This window comes from Amblyomma mixtum, chromosome 4, assembly GCF_055824585.1.
Source record: "Amblyomma mixtum isolate Tamu chromosome 4, ASM5582458v1, whole genome shotgun sequence".
Taxonomy (NCBI): domain Eukaryota; kingdom Metazoa; phylum Arthropoda; class Arachnida; order Ixodida; family Ixodidae; genus Amblyomma; species Amblyomma mixtum.
Window position 1 is genome coordinate 10,839,764 of NC_143015.1, and position 20,036 is coordinate 10,859,799.

General features: G+C 48.9%; 1 protein-coding gene and 1 long non-coding RNA gene across 4 annotated transcripts in view; one reads left to right on the forward strand and one right to left on the reverse strand.

Annotated features, from left to right (window-relative positions):
• Ttc26 (tetratricopeptide repeat domain 26) overlaps positions 1–20,036 on the reverse strand; it is a 127,015-nt gene that overhangs the window by 20,330 nt on the left and 86,649 nt on the right. For all 3 annotated transcript variants that reach the window (XM_089586185.1, XM_089586184.1, XM_089586182.1), the window contains one exon: positions 10,986–11,055. In XM_089586185.1, coding sequence (XP_089442311.1) covers positions 10,986–11,055 — 70 coding nt within the window. The remainder of the gene's footprint in view (positions 1–10,985; positions 11,056–20,036) is intronic.
• On the forward strand, positions 739–8,567 carry LOC149345684 (uncharacterized). Its single transcript, XR_016292335.1, has 3 exons — positions 739–1,511; positions 4,035–5,104; positions 6,376–8,567. It is a non-coding gene; the product is annotated as an uncharacterized LOC149345684 (long non-coding RNA).

Consider the following 20,036-nt stretch of genomic DNA (forward strand, 5'->3'; position numbering starts at 1 on the left):
AAGCTATAGAAATCTCATAAAAAGGAACTGCGCGCATTATGCAACTCAAAATGTGGTGGAAATAATCCAGTTAGACTGAGAAAAGCTTCTTTGGTAAAAAAAAAAAAAAGCTTCACGATCATTTTATGCGAACAGCTAAGAATAATAAACCGTACGTATGACAAACCCAGAAACTCAGGCATGATTTAAGTAGAAATATGGCACTCTCTAACCCCCCCCCCCCCCCCCCCCCCCCCGCCAATAAAAAAAATTACGTAGGAAGGCCATGCCGAACTCCACTTTTTCGGCGAAAAATATCCAAGAAGTATACGCATGTGAAATGAGCCCTCGCTCGTAAATTACAGGCCCCTCAAATGGTGTATATCTTTCTGTGGTCGCTTAATTTTACTGCCTATGATATTTCTTCACTTTTACCAGTTAACAGCAACTGAAACAAAGATCTCAGTAAAGGAAGCCAAAATAAATGGTACAGGTCGCGGAAGCAAAAGGGATGGACATCTCTGATTACAATTAAAGGAAAGCCGCTGTGGTGGTTACAGTACAGCCGCTGTGGTGGTGGTACATTACACACATCTAATTGTGTGTAATGTCTTGATTGTAATGATGCGCAAGACATTGCTGTACATGGATTATTCCGTGGTGTTCTCTTACGAGCGCTAAATAATTATAATCAAATTTCTTTCTCGTGCTATTTCGGTTTCAACAGCCTATAGTGATGGCTGTGACGCCAACGTGTGTTTATAGCTAACAAGGCAAGAGCGGGGCCTAAAGCTGGTCCTTCATAGTGCAGATATCGCGCTTACTGATACTGATAACTATTGCTATTCTGTGCATGTGCTGTTTGTGTCAGTTGTCTGCACTGTGCTTATGGTTCACAGGTCACGGGAGACATGAAAAAACTGCGATACGTTGATTAGTCGTTTTACTTCGCTACAATGCAGTCTGCTTCAAGAATCGGAATGACAACGAATGTAGAAGCAGAGATTATATTGTAGTTTTTTTCATGTCTCGCGCTTCTTGACCTATAAGCCACTTTGACGGTACAGTCATCGTTCGGCTGTTAAAAACCGAAACCGAAACAGCATGACAAAACATTTCCCTGTTCACAGATCTACAGTATCTACCGCGAAGAAAGAACTGTGAAAAACGGTCATTTACGCTTGTATTAATGAAAAAAAAAGGTATTGTTTTGAGAGTTCAGAGGTGCAAAGCGGCGGCGTGATGGTTACGTAACTGTGGAGGCCGAGACCGCGCGCCAATAGCGCAGTCTATTTTTCCATGGTGCGCTCCTTCGTGCCTCGCCTTCGTTGAGTGCGTCTGTTAATCTGTGTCGCCTTTTTGGTACTCGGTTCGAAGGCTTTCTTTTACCAGCAGGCCGTGCACTTTATCGCAGCATGCCTCCTAAAAAACGGTAAATTGCTTATTTTGAGCCCGGTGCGTCGTCAGCGAAAGTTCCGCGGCAAACCGTGTGGAGCCAGCGCCAAAGGGAACCGTCGAATGAAGTTTCACAGGTGAGCCGTTGCGCATGACACGTTTCCAAATACGCCCGCTACCCCCCAATTTCTCCCCGTACTCCTTGGGCTGTACCTTGGGCTTCTACGAAAAAAAATAAAAAATCGATGAGCAGAGGCAAGTAAGCCTGTTTCTAGCGTGTTGTGGGGCCCGCACCGAATCGAGGCGAGTGCATATTTGAGGGATGGGGGCGGATTTAACAGGCAGTGGTGAATAGGTGAGGCGTGTTTCCGAAGTGAATGCAAACAACCATGGAAGAATCGTGTCAGCTTTTTCCGGTTACAAATTTCTCCCATGCACTGCCTTCTGCATAGCAAATGCCCTGTATTCGTGCATCGTTTATTCGCTAATCTATTTGTGCTGCGACATTGCGTATTGCACCGTAAGATCAGCGCGTGCTGTGTATGAACGCGTCCTGAGCGCAGAAAATGACAATTACGAAAGGTACGAGTGTTTTCTCGAGTGTATGCACGGCAGTCGGCTGTGTGCGCGAAATAGTTTAACGCGTTGGTCGTTATATATATATATATTTTTTTTTGCTGCATCACGAAGGCAACGAAGGCTGAGCTTGCACAGTTTAGCAAACGATTGATGTATTTGCCTCAAAGCGTGTAAAAGCTGCCAGTGGGCTAGCACATACATGCAACCGTGCGCGCAGCGCGTCTCAACACGTCCCACTGCGTACGCATAGGAAGCATCCGACCGTTTACATTATTGTGGTTGTACTTCATGCGAGTACACGCTACGAAGCAGAACAGAGTCGACGTCTGGTTGGTCTTGCGATGATGCAATACAATCAGCGGTGTTGCAGTGGAAATAAATTAGTGTTAGAAGCGAATTAACACAGCGACTGCCGTGAAGCAACAAGCAGGGGGAGAAATTTGGAACCGGAAGTAGCTGTAGCAGACGACTTTTCCATGAGCCTCTGCGCTGACTCTGGAAACGCACCTCACCCATTGAAAGGGGACAATCTATCCCCCTCCACAAGCCTGAAATTTTGCATAGGAAAACTTTGCTTATCCCAATTTTCCGAAGAAAAAAAAATCTCCAAGCAGTACACAGTTCAAGTGGTTTGCCCTCCCCCCCCCCCTTACACACACACACACACACACACTGATGTACTACCCTACTGCCCTTTGCCCCAGAATGAATCTAAATTTTCGTGTAAATGTTGAGGTGTTCAGAGGCAATTCTTGAATTCAAGCGAAGCCATATAGATATGTGCACGTAGACTTGCTGTGGTGACTATGTGTTTAGGTGCTTGGCAGTTGAGCCCGAAAATGCATGTTTGGTTTCTTGTGTGCCCTTTTGATAGTTTAATGTTAGCTGCCTGTGAACCAGGCAGATGCGGTATTATGAGAAAATGTATTATTTTATTTGCCTATGTTTCCTGCCCACTCAGTTGTGCTAATGCTTGTTCTATGCATGGGCTCATGCCGCTGTTGAGCAACTCTCTTTTTAAAAATATTAGCATCTCTTGTTGTTGTCTGCCTTGTGTGACTGTTGTGAAATCATACTCAACGAAACTGGCAATGCTGAACTGTAAGGAGGCTTGTCGCACTTTCACTCTTGGTCCTACCTTTTTAACACTTTCCCATATAAAATTTAAAGGAGTGTAGATACCAAATTTTGGTTGCCTATGTTTTCTTGTTTGTAATGGTGCGTTAGACATTACTATACATGGAACACCATGAGGTATCTGGCTACAGCTGCTAAATAATAATCAAATTTCATCTCTCACCTGATTCGGCTTCTGTTACAAAAGCAGTGTGATGGCTACGATGTCAGGTCAGTATAGGTCACATGAGGCATGAAGACAGCTGCAATATAATCGCTGCTGCTTCACTCATTGCGATTCTGCTGCTGTGGTGGCTCAGTTATGGTTCTCGACTGTTGACTTGAAAAGCGGGGGTTAAGTCCCAGCCACTATGATCACATTTCAGTGGAGTTGAAATGCTAGAGTCTCATGTGTTGCGCGATGTCAGTACACATTCGAGAACCCCAGGTGTGGGTGAAATTATCCGGAGCCCTCCACTTTGGGATCCCTCATAGCCGGAGTCGCTTTAGGACGCCACAACTCCCATGAACCATGCACCAAACCCATTGCCATTCCAGCTCTTGCGGCAAGCTGTCTTTAGCATCACAGTGAATTAAAATTATGAAGCAGTGATTATGTTGCACTTTTTATTTGTGTCTCACGTGACTCATACTGACCTTTCACGTTGTAGCCATTACTTGACTGTTGAAGCTGAAACAGGTGAGATACGAAATTCGATTATAAATTATTTAGTGATTGTAGGTCAGTGTCACATGGTGGTCCATGTATACTATCTCTTATGGATCATTATAAAGAAAAAAACATAAACCTGTGATGAAAATATTAAAATGTGAAGGGAATCGGAATGATGTTCATGCGGAATGATACCAACTCGGGGTATACATGAACAGGTTGCAGTCATTCACTTCAATACTGATGTTTTTTTCTTCTGTTGCTGATGTAGCCTTTCCAATGTTTTTTGTAGCAACCTGAAGATGAGGTGCATGACAACGCCTCTACAAGTCATCCCAACTTGGATGATGAGCCTTCAACCCTGCATCTTGATGACAGCATTTCTGATGCACAACTGCCAAGGCTTGATGAGGACACCAATGGGCTTGACAACCATGTGCTAGAGGACCCCGATGAAGACTTGTCGGAATTTATCAGAGTGAACTCCGAGTCGAGACTTCCACACAGAACACTACCCACCTGCTGGCGATGCTGCGTGTATTAACATTATTAACATTTGTTGTTGCTGCTGGCCTTCCTTGGACACAAGTGGACAGCTTGTTGAAGCTGTTGAATGCATTTCTTGGCCAGAACGTCTTCCCATTGACAAAATATGGCTTAAGGAAGTTATGGGATTTGCACAAATCAAGGATGGTGGAAGTCCATACATACTGCCCAACGTGTGAGTGCCTGACATCAAGCTGCGGCCTAGATTTCCAGCACTGCACTGATTGTGCAGCCACAATGACTGTGGCACAGCTGGTGAAAAAAAAGGAAGCTTTTTCATAACTGTCGACCTCAAGCATCAGCTACAGTGTCTCTTAAAGAAGTTTGGGGATATAGTTGGCGCAAACCTCCAGAAACTCACAGCTGAAACTCATCAGGGAGCTTATAAGGATATCACAGATGGCCAACTGTACAGAAAGGTCCGCCTTGAAAGGAACATGAATTGGAGTGACCTGACTGTTACCGCTAACAGCGATGGATCGCCAGTATTTAAGTCGAGCAAAGGGTCAGTCTGGCCAATTCAAGTAGCGCTTAATGAGCTCCCTCTTCCCTATCGTTGGAAGAACATCCTCATCGGCGTCATTTGGTTTGCCAAAGGTCACCCACCTACTCGCCTCTACTTGAAGACATTTGTTGAGAAATTCCACACTATGGGCAGCTTCACGTGGTCATTTGCCAGCAAAGTTGTGCAGTCAACAGTGAATGTGTTGTGCTTTTGTGTTGACTCGCCAGCTCGCGCTTCACTGCTGAATGCTAAGCAATACAACGGATACTATGGCTGTTCTTGGTGCCTTCAAAAAGAAACGCTTGTTGATGGTAAGAATTGTTTCAGTCATATTACAAGCTTTGCCTCTTCTGCTTTCTGCACACTGTACAGCTCTAAGAACATAATTTTGTTGCTTAAATGCATTCACATGCAACAAGCAACATACTCGTATCCCATGTGGTTGGTATCAACTGTTACCAGGTATAAAAATACTGGTTCATATCAGTTTGAACAAGGTTGTGTTCTAATACAAAAAGAACTTGGTGTTGCAGCAACTTGGTGATGGAGGGCCATGATGATGACGTGACAATCTGTGCTTCCCCATAAAAGCAGTGAAAGAAATTTCACTTGGGAAGGATTATCACCCATATGGGGGAGAGAGAGACTCGAAGATGGTATGCAGAGAAAAGGATGGCAAAGTTGCTTGATTGTGACAGCTGTAACTCTGCTGCTTAGTCTTTTAAAGAAATTTTTCTATTCACATATTCCAGAGATGGAGCCTGACAAGTGCCAGGGTATAGCAGTTTTCGACCATAGGGATCACAGGTCTTCTAAAACTCCTCATAAGTATTCTGAAACAAAAGGCTGTTGTGGGGTGCTTAGTTTACTCTCTAGCAGGCATAATGACAAAGGACGGTCATTTTGCGCGTTGGTGAGCAGTCACATTTAGCTTTGTGTTTACTGTGAGAAATATGTGCAGATATGCACAGGGCACTTATTTCTAGCTACGAGGAGATTGGGTGCTGTTAATTATGTGAGCAAATGTCTGTGCTGTCTGTTTAAACTTGTGATAAGTTTATTGTCTGGTGATCCAAGACGTACGAGGTGTGAAGACTGGAATCACAGTTGTCACCTGTGGTGCACATGTATGGATTCAGAATGGAAAAAATTGTCACTTGGAAGTTCTATCTTACACAAGCACTCTTGTAAACTTTTGTACCTCTTCCTGCAGAAGCTATGCACATTAAAGGTCAGGAAGATCCTAATAATCCAGAGCTTTTCATTAGCATCTCCCATAGCCTAGGTCTACCTCTTGGAAGTTGGGTTCTGCAGTGAAAAATAGGGCATGCAAGCTCCACATGTTGACTTATTGCCCATTTACATATTCTGAGTGTAACATGAAAAGCCTAATTTTGTAAAATGGGCTTGTGCATTGATTAAAGGTAGATGTGGTACCATTGCATGTAGTTTAAGTTATTGTAGCATTTCATAACCGTCACTTACATGTGCATTCGTACTCTCCTGTCTGTTCTTTAGCATGTATTTCTTTGTTTATTATGCATAGTACTATGAGAAATTTATCTGTCATTTCTTTTTTCAGGCACCCTGAAATATATCATGGAGGGGCGAGATATGGTCGAGCGATGCCATGACACTGTGTACAGTACAATGAAACTTGCAGCCAGGTGAGACCGTCCTGTGGATGGTATGAAGGGCTTGTCAGCCGTCGCAACCCTCAGCACATTGGACCTGTCGTGGGGCTTTCCACCGGACTACATGCACTGCGTACTGGAAGGTGTCACATCGCAGCAAATGGAACTTTGGCTGTGTTCACCAGGAAGTGCCTGGCACATTGGGAATCATGTGAGGGAGTTGAATGACCGCCTGTTGAAAGTTCGGCCACCAATTTCACCAGATTGCCAAGACTGGTAACTGAGCGCTCGTTTTGGAAAGCTACAGAGTGGAGATATTGGCTTCTTTACTACAGTGCACCTTGTCTCTTCGATATGCTCCCGCAGAGATATTTGACGCATTTCTGCCTTCTTGCACAGAGTTTACTCTTACAAGCAAGTGTTGAAGAGACAGATATTTTTTGTGCCGAAAGGCTTCTTGTGCAGTTTGTTGAGCAGATGCCAATTCTCTATGGTGAACACACCCTGACATTCAATGTGCACCAACTTGTGCACCTTGCAAAATCTGTGCGCATGACTGGGCCACTGTGGGCAACCTCTACCTTCCCATTTGAAGGAGGGAATGGTGACATTCTCAAGCTGGTTTCTGCAGCGAAAGGTGTTCCACATCAAATAGCAGAGCGCTTCATCATGCGAGAGGTGCAGAAGTCCCTGAAGCGTCTGGTACTACTGCCACCCTACCTGAACAAGCAGCAAAAGCTGATCTCGGGGAAGCAAGGCAATAAGCTCCAGTTAGGAGTATTAGGTTCGCCATTGCAGCCTGGCAGTCTTGAATGCCATGTTCTGGATTTGATCAGCCAGACCATTGGTGCTGTGCCCAGTATGAGTGAATACCTCAGAGCACGTATTAAAGGGTTCACTGTACATAGTGCCAATTACAACAGGACCGAGAAAACGTGCTCTGAATATATTCTAACAGATGATGGCAAGTTCTTGCGAGTGATCAAAATCTTTTTAGTGGAAAACAGTATCTTCTTACTCTGCCAAGAACTAATTACCGAGGAAAGCTTTATTATGCCTTTCATGTTCACTGCTGAACGCCCTCCGACCGATGTTGGGTTGTGCCTAATTTGTGAGCAGAAAGTTATTTCACCTTGTGTGCTTGTGGCACAGAGCGACCAGTCACATATTGTGAAGGTGCCCAATCTCTATGAAAGTGATTAGGAACAGATGCCAGGGACAAATTTAAATTGGCTTATAGCCAATCCCTGCGACGCTGCGTATGACCAGAAGTTTTCTATGTTGTCCGTCTAGAGCCCAATTATGCATGCTGAAGGACACTGTTCCCACACTGTTTTTTTTTGCATAGTCCATTTTATTTGTTTGTAGTCTTATGTTTTAAAGCATTGGGTCGATGCTTCTTTGAAAGGGGAGAAATTCTCTTAACCTTTGTAGTGTTTGTTTATTCTTCAGTGTTGCCGGTGCGCCGCTTTATTGCTTTGGCTGTGATGCAAGACGCGACCAGATTTATCTCGATTGATCGCATCCAGGCGGAGCCGCTTCTATGTTATTCCAGAATGTTCTAGTAACTTTGCACGCTTTATCTCGAAAGTTCGCTATCAGCTTTAAATTCAGCATGACCAAGAGCGGCAGGCATTCTGTCCGACCGCAGAGTTCGCCTGTTGCTACGCCGCCGCGGAGTCATTCAGTTCTTTGCTTGTGCAAGTCGGCACAAAAAGAGTTTCGGTTAGAAGCAATTTTCGCTGTCTTCTTGCTCTCTGTACTGCAGTCACCACTCTGTGACAATATTTGCCTCAGTTGTATGGAAGGTGTGCACCTTTTGCTGCATATGTCATTTGAAGTTTATTTCCTTGTGCTGTTCTCGATTATTGTGAAACATCTCTGCATCTCTGTGTTGCACTGCTATAGGTCATTGTATATAGAAGAAGCATTCTGTCTAATGTCCAATGTGTAGTCCTGTTTGTAATTACTAAAGTTGAATGTGGCTTGTAATCGCATTTTTCATATGCCATATTTGGCCTAAGGTTCAAATGTACGTGTTTTGGTTTGTTATGTGAGATTGTTAGTTTGTTATGTGAGGTTTGTTAAAATAGCGCTTCATTTGTAGTGTAAATAAAGAATTATGATGTTTGATATATAATTTTCACACGTTTATGAAAACATGTTAGGAGGTTACCTTAATTATCATTCTACTCAACATTGTTTCACAGAGGCGATTAGATCTAAAAGGGCGACCTTCTGCTGCATACGTTCTGCTTGAAATGGTATGTTGAGGCATTTGCATCAGCACATAACATCCAGTGAAGCAAAGTTAAGGCATGCTTAAGCATGAAACACTTCTGCCCTTCGCTTTACCTGAAAAATGGTTGGTATAGTTCTATACTGCACTTTGTGATCAGTGCGACGCGCGTTAGACAAGAAGTCCAGATTAGGATGGATGCACTCTGCCAATATTTGTCTTTGCTGTGTATGCCCCCAAACTAAACTAAATTAGGTACTGCAGTGTAGTTGTATACGTTTACAACAGCACACTAACTTCCTGTGTGTGTCAGCCAGAATGTGGTTGATTGGTGTCCAAACCTTAATGCCTATTCAAAGTGTTTTTCGTGCCAAAATTAACCAATCCACTCTTAAGTGCAATTGACGACCAAAACAGTGTGCACACCACAACCCATGCAGTCTGGTGTATGCACTACAACACACTAACACTGCACGCTGTGGGTACCAAAATACACCAATCAAGTGTAGTGTGCATGCTACAACACGCCAACCCGTTGTGGTGTGCCCGCTGCAGCACACCAACCCAGTCTGGTGTGCACACTGCAACACACCAGCCCAGTCTGGCGTGCACGCTGCAACACACCAACCCAGTCTGGTGTGCACACTACAACACACCAACCCATTCTGGTGTGCACACTACGACACACCAAACCGGGCTGGTGTGCACACTAAGACACACCAAACCGGGCTGGTGTGCACGTTACAACACACCAAAACGATCTGGTGTGCACACTACAACACACCAGCCCGGTCTGGTGTTAACATCAGAACACACTACAGAAGCTGGTGTTCACACTAGGAAACACCAGAACACACCAAGCCATCCTGGTGTATTTTTCAACTGGGTTTAAAGACCATTTCAGCTTCAGGGAAGCTGTAAGGGTTCCACTGTACGAGCTAGAAGCAAACCATGCAGCCTGGTTACTTTTGACAAAGATGGTAGCCTCCAACAAGAAAAGAGCAAGAAGGGAGTAACCTGTCCCCTACCGAAAAGGGTGGGTGCGGGAAGACAGCTTACTCCCTTACTGCTCCCATATGGGCGTATTCATGTTTACTGTCTCGATTCACGCCTACCGCCTTTTTGTTCCCGCCAGAAACACCGCGTGGCAGTTACACTTGTACACGATGTATAGTCAGGCAAAGTTAGTTGCAGTTGGCACCTCCAAGCGTCACCACTGCTTAGGAGTCGTGTAGGGTTCGGCTTAGAACTGCACTGCAAGCAATAAGTGCGACCGCGTGCAACCTACTCTGCCGCTTCTGCATCTTTTCTTGTTTGAAGCTATTGGTGGGCGCTATCAAAATACGGAAAAGGGACGAACTCACAGGACGAAGCGTCCATTTTTCGTATTTTGACAGCGCTCACCAATACCTTCAAGCATGTATTTAGCCAGTTTTAACGCGATATCGTAAGTGGGCACGCTCGGTGGACACTCCTCTGGTGTGAGAACGAAATACACATTGGTCGATGTGGATGCGACTAGGCTCTGGACCAATTAACGAGGAGCATGACGTCACACCAAGAACGATCATGTGACTCGTGACGTTACACGGTACTGAAAGGATTAAAACATCAGACAGATTATGATTATGAGGTCGGAACATAACACAAACGTCATTATGACATGTAAGAATGTAAATTAATTGCCCTGAAAAGAACATCTGCGCGAAATGGGGAACCGAACGTGGGATCCTTGGGTCGACAGTTAGACACCGCTACTGTAACGCTTCATATGAGCCGCTCGTATGGAACTATGGGAATACGGAGTCCATAAAATATGGTAAAATATATGAAAATCCATATCTTGTCTGCAAGGAATCCATAACAATTCTACATAATTTTCATACGGTTTTCGTACAATGCACATGACGTCATACAGAGTTCTCAAATTTTCATACGGGCTTCCATATAGTTCATACCGACTCCATATGATCCATACTGACTCCATAAAATTTCTTACGGAAACGTGTGGAATTATTGGATTCTTCATATGGAAATTTTCAGTTAGACACGCTACTCCAAAGCCATTGGAGGCTCGTTAAATGGACTCTGTTATAGGGAGGCCTTGATCGTCTTGTGGTCATAAAAAAAAAACAGCAAAAATGAAATAAAAGTGTATCTAAAAATAAAGAACAGCGTCCGTGTTTTGAAAGTGATATGCAAAGAAGACCCCAGGCCGCTGAAAGTACCCGTTGAGTGTCCCCCTCCCCTGTCTCCCCTCTCTCGTGCAGCCTGCGTCAGCCTGCAGTCAGCACGTATAGGTACAGCATTCTGACTCACAGCATCGGGTCAGCCAGCTTTGGTAGATGTAGCTCGCCTTGATCTTGTCGCTCTGGATCATCAGAAACACCTGCAGCCAAGACCGAGTGTGGGAAGGAGGCGAGGGCACTCATCCTCTGAACAGACAACATGCGTGCATACAGCCATTGCCGATGCACCGGCAAACATGCACGTAAATTTTGAAAAGAACTCACTGCACGTAACTAATTTACAAGAAGAAAATATCATGCAGAACATGGTTTATCTTTTTGCGCCACGATATGCAGTGGCCTGGCGGCTGAAATACCTGGAAATGGCCTTTTGTGTAAAACAAATATAGAATCATGCGAGTTTGAGGTCTGTTTCGTACTTCATTAAATACGTTCCACACGCAACAGGCAATACAGAATCAAGTTCCGAAGTTAGCCTGTCATAGATACCTCCTGTTAAAAGACGGATGAGGATAATATGATATATTAGGTGGGGCGGTGAAATTAACATAGGCTGACTTAAAAAAATACACAATGTAATTTCACAATTCTAGTTCTAGCTACTTTTGAAAGCACATCAGTCCGTTACGACCACGGAAGCCAACAGCTGCACGATGAAAAAGATGAGGATTTAGGAGACAACAGGAGCATTTTGTTTAAAGCGGCAGCAACATCTCTGTTCATTTCTCTTTCCATAACACCATTAAATTCGCGAGTTAATTGTTTTCAATACTCTTTTTTTGCAAGGACCGTCACTGATTGGAATCACCTCACGGATGATGTTGTCACGCAGACATCATTGCATTTGTTTGAAGAGCAATTGAAATGACTGTTGTTGATGACCTTGCCGCGGTATTTTCTTTCCTGATTCTGTGCAATTATGTTTTGCTTGTGTGCGTCTGTATTTTTGCATCATAACACACTGTTTCCCACCTGCTATGATCTTGTGGAAAACATCGCAGTATCCATAAGTAAAATAAAACTAAAATAAATAAAATAAGAGACTTGGGGCACCACGCGAAAACATTTATGTCGTAACTACAAGTACAAGCTCGCGCACGGCATGCACAATGAATGGCGCATCACCAAGCCACGGGCTGGCAAGCCTGAACGCATGCAGGTTGTATTAATCCGTTAACAATTGTAGGGTCTGCTCGCGGGCAAGTCAAATCTCGCGCCGCTCACCGCGGGTAGCCTCGGACCCCTTCTTCCCGAGTGGGGGGGCGGGGGGAGCGAGGCTGGGAGAAAGCCTTTATAAGGCGAGACCGGAGAGGCTCGCGTCCTCTCGCTCTTGGACCAGCCCCGCGAAAGGACCACCTGACCCGGCTGCCACGACGACGACCGGCCCCCCTGATGTGAGAATAAACCCTTTGTACAAAGTCCTGCCTCGAGTGACTGCCTGTGCGCCCCCGCGCAGAGGAATTGCCCACAAATAATGGCGCCCAGCGTGCGGCTTTAATTAACACCTTGTGGACGATTTATCTGCCGATTTTGGGACGTGCAGCCAGACTCGTGGCAGGCCCTCTTTGTTCGGGGCCACGCCGGACCGATAGGGTTAAGGAGCGGGTCGGGCGGAATGTTCGCGGGGTAGCGACTTGTGTAGTGTTGTAAATTTGTTAGGGGTTTTGTGTTATGTATGTAGTTTTCGGGCGTTTTCTGTTGTGTATTTCCGCGTGTTTGTAGACAGATTGTTGTGTATGTGAATGTTCTTGTTGCCATGAGCAGTTAGCCGGTGCGGCCGGACAGTTAGCGCGAACTATGCCTCCCAGAAAGGATGTTTCGGCCACGGCTTTGGATGGCGGGGCAGCCGGTAGTGAGACGGCCGACGCGGCGGCCGTAATGGGGCAGGTGACTGAGATGTTTGCCGCATTAGCCCGTCAGCTCGGTTCGGTGGCTGGCGCCAACCAGGCCGCAGCATCGGTAGCATCGGCGACATCATCGCGCCCGCGGATAAATATGGAGGTCCCCTCCTTTTCCGGGTACACGGACGCTAAATCAGTCCACGAGTTTTTAGAACAACTCGAGGACTACCAGACGGCTCTGGGCGCCCCAGATGACGTAATGCTAGGGCAGGTCCTGCCTGTAGCACTCGTCGAGAGCGCGGCGCGATGGAGGCGCTGCCAGCCGACTTTCCAGTCGATGGCGGATTTCAAAGATCGTTTCCGCGCCGAGTTCTTGCCGCCTGATTATGAGCGCCGGATGCTGGAGGAGCTCGCGTTGCGCACCCAACACCCAGAGGAAAGCCTCCTCGAGTACGTACGCGCAATGCAAGAGCTGTACAAGAGGGCAGACCCGACGGCAACCGACCGAGATCAGGTTGCGCGTGTGATCAGGCAGTGCCATCCACGCTTCAAGCCGTATCTACGGGGCCGCAGTTTTACAAACCTCGAGGCCCTAGCGCAGGAGGCCAAGACCGTGCAGGCGGATTTACTCGCCGAACTGCGCTACCAGCCGCCCCCCAGGCCGGCCGAATCGCTAGAACCGGGATGCGCATGGGATGGAGGCCGAGAATGCGCGATGAGGGCTCGGCGCGCCGAGGTAATGGCCGTGGAAAGGCAGGCGGAACCCCCTGTTGTCCCTCGTGCGCTGGACCCGTACGCATTCGAGCAGCGGCGCCGTGCAGGCCTCACAGGCCACGCGCCGAGCGAGCGTCAGGAATGCGCGGAGAAAGGGGAGAGTCGTCCCCAACCGCTTCGTGGAACGAGGGGTCCTCCGTCCACGCGGCGGGTGAATGACCGGCTTTGCTGGAATTGCAACCAGCCCGGCCACGTGGCACGCGAATGCCAAGCTAGGCGTATGCAGGGAAACGCCAGGCGCTGGCGGTGATGTCTGGTGGCACCGACCTTTCACCGTCAGCGGGAGAATTTCATGGTTGTCAAGGCGCTAGTCAGGAAAAGAACTCCCGCGCCGGCGACGGGGAGGCCTTTGTCCCGCTCGCCTGTAGAGCTCAGGGAGTCGTTCCGCGCTCAAGCCCTTTTATGCTAGTGCAGTTAGCGGGTCGATGCTACTCTGCACTCGTAGACACGGGCTCAACGCTGTCACTGGTCGGTGACGAGGTGTACGAGGCCTGCCGGATAGGTAACATCCGTGTCAGACCGGCCGAAACCCCGTTAAGCTTAGCAGCTGGGGCGGCAAAGGCAAAGGGAGCAGTGCGTCTTACGATGCGTTTTGACGGCAGAAAGCGGAGACATCGCTTCGTCTATCTGCCTGGCTTGTCGATACCAGTAATTCTGGGAAGGGATTTTCTCTCGAGCGAAGGCATTGTGCTCGACATGGGGGAGAATGGCTATCGTTACAGCCAGCTCGCCCCCCTCATTCCCTTCGAAAGCGCATCCTTGCCCGGCTGTCCTGCACAAAAGGTGGGTGTCCACACCTGTGCGACAGGAAGGCAGGTGAGCTCCCTCGAGACGCTGAGAGACGGTGGCCCGTTAGAAGCGATTATTGCGTCTTTCTCAGGACCCAGTAGTCAGCGCCGAAGGCTCGCGGAAACTGTACTCCCGTTTTCGGATTGCTTCACGGAGAAACCGGGCAGAACCGACCTGCTTCAGCACGAGATTCAGACGGGTGATACGCGCCCTTTCAGCTGTAACCCGAGGCCGTTAAGTGCGCATAAGAGGCAGCTTCTCGACTGTGCCCTTGACGAGATGATTGACACCGGTGCGGTGAGACCCTCACAAAGTCCCTGGGCGTCACCAGTGGTTCTAGCACCGAAGAAAGATGGATCGGTCAGGCTGTGTGTTGATTATCGTAAGCTCAACTCACTGACGCCTACGGTTGCGTACCCTTTTCAGTCGATCGAGGCTGTGATGTACGCGTTAGGGAACGCGAGGTTCTTCACAGTCCTAGATGCAAGCAGAGGGTACCTGCAGATTGAGGTGGCCGAAGGTGACATTGAGAAAACCGCATTCACCTGCCACCGCGGGCTCTTCGAATTTACTCGACTCCCGTTTGGTTTGTCTAACGCCCCGAGCACGTTCATGCGACTGATGGACATCGTGCTGGGCGATGCAAGGTTCAACTACGCCATGGCGTACCTCGACGACGTTGTGATATTCTCACAGTCGTTCGAGGAGCACCTCATTCACCTGAATTCCGTTCTCGATAGAATGAGACGTGCCGGTCTAACCATTAATCCAAAGAAAGTGCAGTTGGCATCGAAGAGAGTGAACCTCTTGGGCTTTGTCGTGGATGATGGCACACTGAGACCGAATGATGACAAACTGCAGGCAATTCTGAACTACCCCTGCCCCATGGATGTGAAAAGCTTGCAGAGGTTTTTGGGGATGGTTGCGTTCTACAGGCAATTCATCCCGCGCTGTTCGGAGCTTGCAAGGCCGCTGAACCTGCTGTTGCGTAAAGGCTCGAAGTGGGTCTGGGGCAAGGAACAGAGTGACGCATTTGTTGCCTTGGCTCGCGCGATAGCGAATACCGCTAGTCTGCGCCTCCCCGACCTGAACAAGCAGTTTGTCTTGCAGACAGACGCTAGTGACTACGGTGTTGGAGCTGTTTTGTTGCAGGAACACGAGGGCAAACTGCGCCCTGTCGCGTTCGCTAGTCGCACGCTCACATCGGCGGAGCGGAATTACTCCGTGACCGAAAAGGAATGTCTGGCGATCATGTTCGCATTGTCGAAGTTCGACATGTACCTAGACGGAGCGGTCTTCACCATGCAGACAGATCATCAGGCATTGTCTTGGTTAAAGAGGCTCAAGAACCCCGCAGGCAGACTCGCGAGATGGGCGCTGACGTTGCAACGTTACGCGTACGCCATCGAGTACCGCCGGGGCAGCTTGAACAAGGTGGCCGATGCTTTATCGCGCGCACCATGGAATGCTGGCGAAAGCGCTTCAGAGGCGCTGCCCAGCTTTGTAAAAAGCGGCGTCACCGCTGTTGGAGAGGAGGAGAGGGCGGACGGGAGTGTCGCGCCCGGTTTGGAGAGAGAGGAGACGGACAAAGGTCCCGCACGGTGCTGTGACGGAAGGGAAACACAGCAGCTCGTGGCGGCGACCGCACGCCTGCCTAGGAGCGAGGCAGAAAGAAATCTGTCTTGGGGAGTAGCGGTCAGTAGAGAAGAGCTGATCGAGGCCCAGAAAGCAGACGGTCTTTGCCAGCGGGTGCTGAAGGAGCTTGCGAGCAGCGCAGCTTGCACCGGGAACGCTGAGGGCAAGTACGACGCGTATCTGCTGGGCGATGATGGCTTGCTGCTCCACTACATCCCCCAACTTGACGAGGAAGAGGCGATAGCATCCCCTTTCCGAGTCGTGGTCCCGAGAAGGTTGCGGAAACGGTTCCTGCAGTACTTCCATGACTCAGCGCTGGCAGGCCATGGCAGCGGCAGTAAGACTTACGACAAGTTATGCCGTGTCGCGACCTGGCCAGGCATGAGAAAGGATGTGCTGGGATACGCCCGTACCTGCCCGGTATGCCAGGTAGCCAAGCCTCGGGCGGGCAAGCCCGCTGGCATGATGAAAGCGGTAGTTAGCAACTACCCGTGGCAAGTGGTCGCGTGCGATATCATGGGACCCCTCCCTCGGTCCGCGCGCGGAAACCAATTCATCCTGGTAATAACGGACCACTATTCCAAGTGGGTTGAGGTTTTCCCCCTTAGGAAGCTTGTGTCGGAACGAATTTGGGAAAAACTGTTGGAGACTTTCACTCGTTTCGGTTTCCCTTCCGACCTGATTACAGACAATGCTTCGTATTTCACAAGCAAAGTCTTTGTAGACTCTTGTCGGGCGCTTCAAATCCGCCACAGGAGAACGAGTCCCTACCACGCTCAGAGCAACATAACCGAGCGGGTGAATCGAAATCTGAAGAGCATGCTGGTCGCGACGACCGAGCAGCACAAAGATTGGGACGCGCGGCTGTCCGAACTGGCGTTCGCTACAAGGACAACCGTGAACAGGTCAGTGGGTATTACACCCGCTTACTTGAATTTTGGGAGAGAGATCGCTTTTCCGCTAGAGAATGCCCTACTCGACGCGGCGGGGCTTGCGCCCCCTCCGCTTTCGCAGTACGCGGCAAGGCTCCGGGAGCGCCTGGAGGCAGCGCAGCGAGCAGCCCGCGAAAACCTCGATGTCGCGCGCATGGAGCAGGCGGATCAGTACAACAAAGGTCGCCGTCACGTCGTTTTCAACACGGGCGACTTAGTACTCAAGAGAACGCACCCACTTAGTAACGCAGCGCGCGGTTTCGCCGCGTCGCTAGCGCACAAGTGGGCTGGGCCGTACGAAGTTACGGCACGGACCACGCCGCTCACCTACCGGTTGCGGTTGTTGACAAACGGCGAAACCGCCGGTCCGGTGCATGTCGCTGATTTGAAGGCTTTCCACCTTCGCAAGGACAATGGCTGCGAAGCGGTGGAAAATCAGCGCGATGCGGCGATCTCACCCCCGGGAGGACGACCAGGTAGCGGTGCGGTTCGCAACCGACGCTACAACCTGAGGACCAGGTAGCACCCGTGTCTCTCGATTAATAATCACTCGCCAAGCTCTCGCCCTCTCAGTATGTCTTCTAGGAAGCTCCAGCGGACCGACGCCCGTGGCTCGGACTCCAGAAGGCAAGGCAGACCACCGTCGAACGGTGGCCGCCATCAAGGCGCGCCACCCGGCTGGCGGCAGGAGCCGCGCGAGTGGCGCAGGTTCCACGGCCGCGGTGGCCCCCACCGCCCGCCAAACCACATGCCTAACCACTGGAGAGCACCTCCCAGTGGTGCAGGCCAACGCAAGAGGGCCAGAGACGACCAGGCGCAGGGCCCCCCTCAGCACCCAGCCGGCGTTTCGGCCGCCGAGCAGCCGCAACCCAAGCGGCCCAGGGTCCTGCGGCACGTGGCCACCTGGACCACGGTCGCCAACGGAGCGGCCATCTCTTACTGCGCGCGGTCCAGGTGGCGGGACCAGGCGCAGCCCCTTCGCGGCGGTGACCTCCAGGAAGTGGCGCTGCCTTTCCGCGGCCTGACCCTGGAGGAGAGAGACCTGCTGTCCCCGGCGGCCGAGGAGCTTTGGAGGGCGCTGCCGGCAGGGCCCCCAGCGGAGCCAGGCGCCTCGCTCCCCCAGGCGGCTCGTGAGGAGCCCGTCCAGCCAGCGGTGAGCGGCCCCCCGGCGAGCACCCCTCCCCCCTGCGACGACTCTATGGACCCGGACCCGGAGGTCATCGAACGCCTGCTGGCGGACCCCGGGACGGACGTTTGAGGGGGGGGGGGAGATGTAGGGTCTGCTCGCGGGCAAGTCAAATCTCGCGCCGCTCACCGCGGGTAGTCTCGGACCCCTTCTTCCCGAGTGGGGGGGCGGGGGGAGCGAGGCTGGGAGAAAGCCTTTATAAGGCGAGACCGGAGAGGCTCGCGTCCTCTTGCTCTTGGACCAGCCCCGCGAAAGGACCACCTGACCCAGCTGCCACGACGACGACCGGCCCCCCTGATGTGAGAATAAACCCTTTGTACAAAGTCCTGCCTCGAGTGACTGCCTGTGCGCCCCCGCGCAGAGGAATTGCCCACACAATGGAAGGATCAATACAAACGGAAATGGCGAGCGCCATCGGTGAGTAGCCACCGGGCTACGAACAAACTTAGTATAATCAGATCAGTTTATTAAAACATCTTCGGATGCCTAGAGACGCGCACAAAACGCCTTAAAAAGGCTTGACGAGGTTCGTGACCCCTGCAAGGCATACAGTGGAAAACGCGGGATTGTACAGAACAGGGAACACAGTACACAACAGAGAATACAACGTACGCTTGACTTTACCAAAAAAAAACGCTAAAAGAAAAACACTTGGAATTCTACATATAACACGAAGCAGACAGACAGCTTATCACTTTGTGTATATTTTTGTAGGTTACAGAAACATACTGCGTAAATCCTTGAATAATTTATCGGTAACATCTGTGTTAAGTTCTCCAGACCGTTCGTTTAGAATGGATGGAAAACAAAAGTTCAGCGTTTGTCTCCCGTAATTTGTGCTGTATACATCAATTTTCCATTTTTCTGGATTGCGCGTACAATGCGCAAGATGGTTTGTTTTATGCCCGGCGAGTTTCTCTAATGAATTGTCATGCTTAATTACTTCTGACTAATAATATCGAATCGGCCTACAGGAGTACAATGACCGTAGAGGGATAATGTAAAATTTTCTAAACAATTCGGCTGTGTGGTAATAACAAGGGACTTCAGCAATTATGCGTGCTACGCGTTTCTGTGAACGCAACACTTTATCTTCAAGCGTTATTGTTGCCTAGACAGGCTCCATATTTCATGACTGAGGAAAAGAGAGAATTGTATAGTATTACGTTAACTGAGATAGTAGCGATGTAGATAGCCAGTCGTGCGCTAGGATTTCCGGACAAGGTTGGTAACATAGTCATCCCACGACATATTATCAGAGAAAGTTATTCTGAAACTGAGATAGTAGCGATGCAGATAGCCAGTCGTGCGTAGGATTTCCGGACTAGACTTATTCTTAACTAATTACACAGCCAATAAAACTAAATCAGGTGTTCTTGTATGCGATCTCAGTGATCATCTTCCTATTTTTATATGTGTGAAGCCTCTAGAGACAGGAAAAAAAGTAAATCGCATAGTTACCTACCAGCAAATTTTACCGTCGCAATTAGACCAATTTCGGGATGAATTAAATAAGGCGGACTGGTCACACGTTCTAGAATCAGATGATTTTAATGTCTCCTTCTGCTTATTCACAGATAAGTTCAATGAGCTTTACAGAAAACATTTTCCTTTCCGAACTATTAGTGTGTCTAGGAAGATCAGGAAACCTTGGATAAGTGATCACCTATTGTGTAAAATTAGAGTTAAGAATGACTTGTTCCAGAGGTTTATACAGACCCGAGATATGGCTAAGCTGAAAGAATTTAAACCATATAGAAATTTTCTCAATGAAGAAATCAAGAAAGCGAAAAGTGCCTATATTGAAAACTCTTTTAATGAAGTCAAGTATGACTGCAAGTATACTCGGCGAAAACTCAATGATGTTCTTGGCCGTTCATCTATTTCGGCCTCGGTTAGCGAGCTAAAGATAAATGGTGCGACGGTATCTGGCCATGCCTTAGCGGATGCATTCAACGACCACT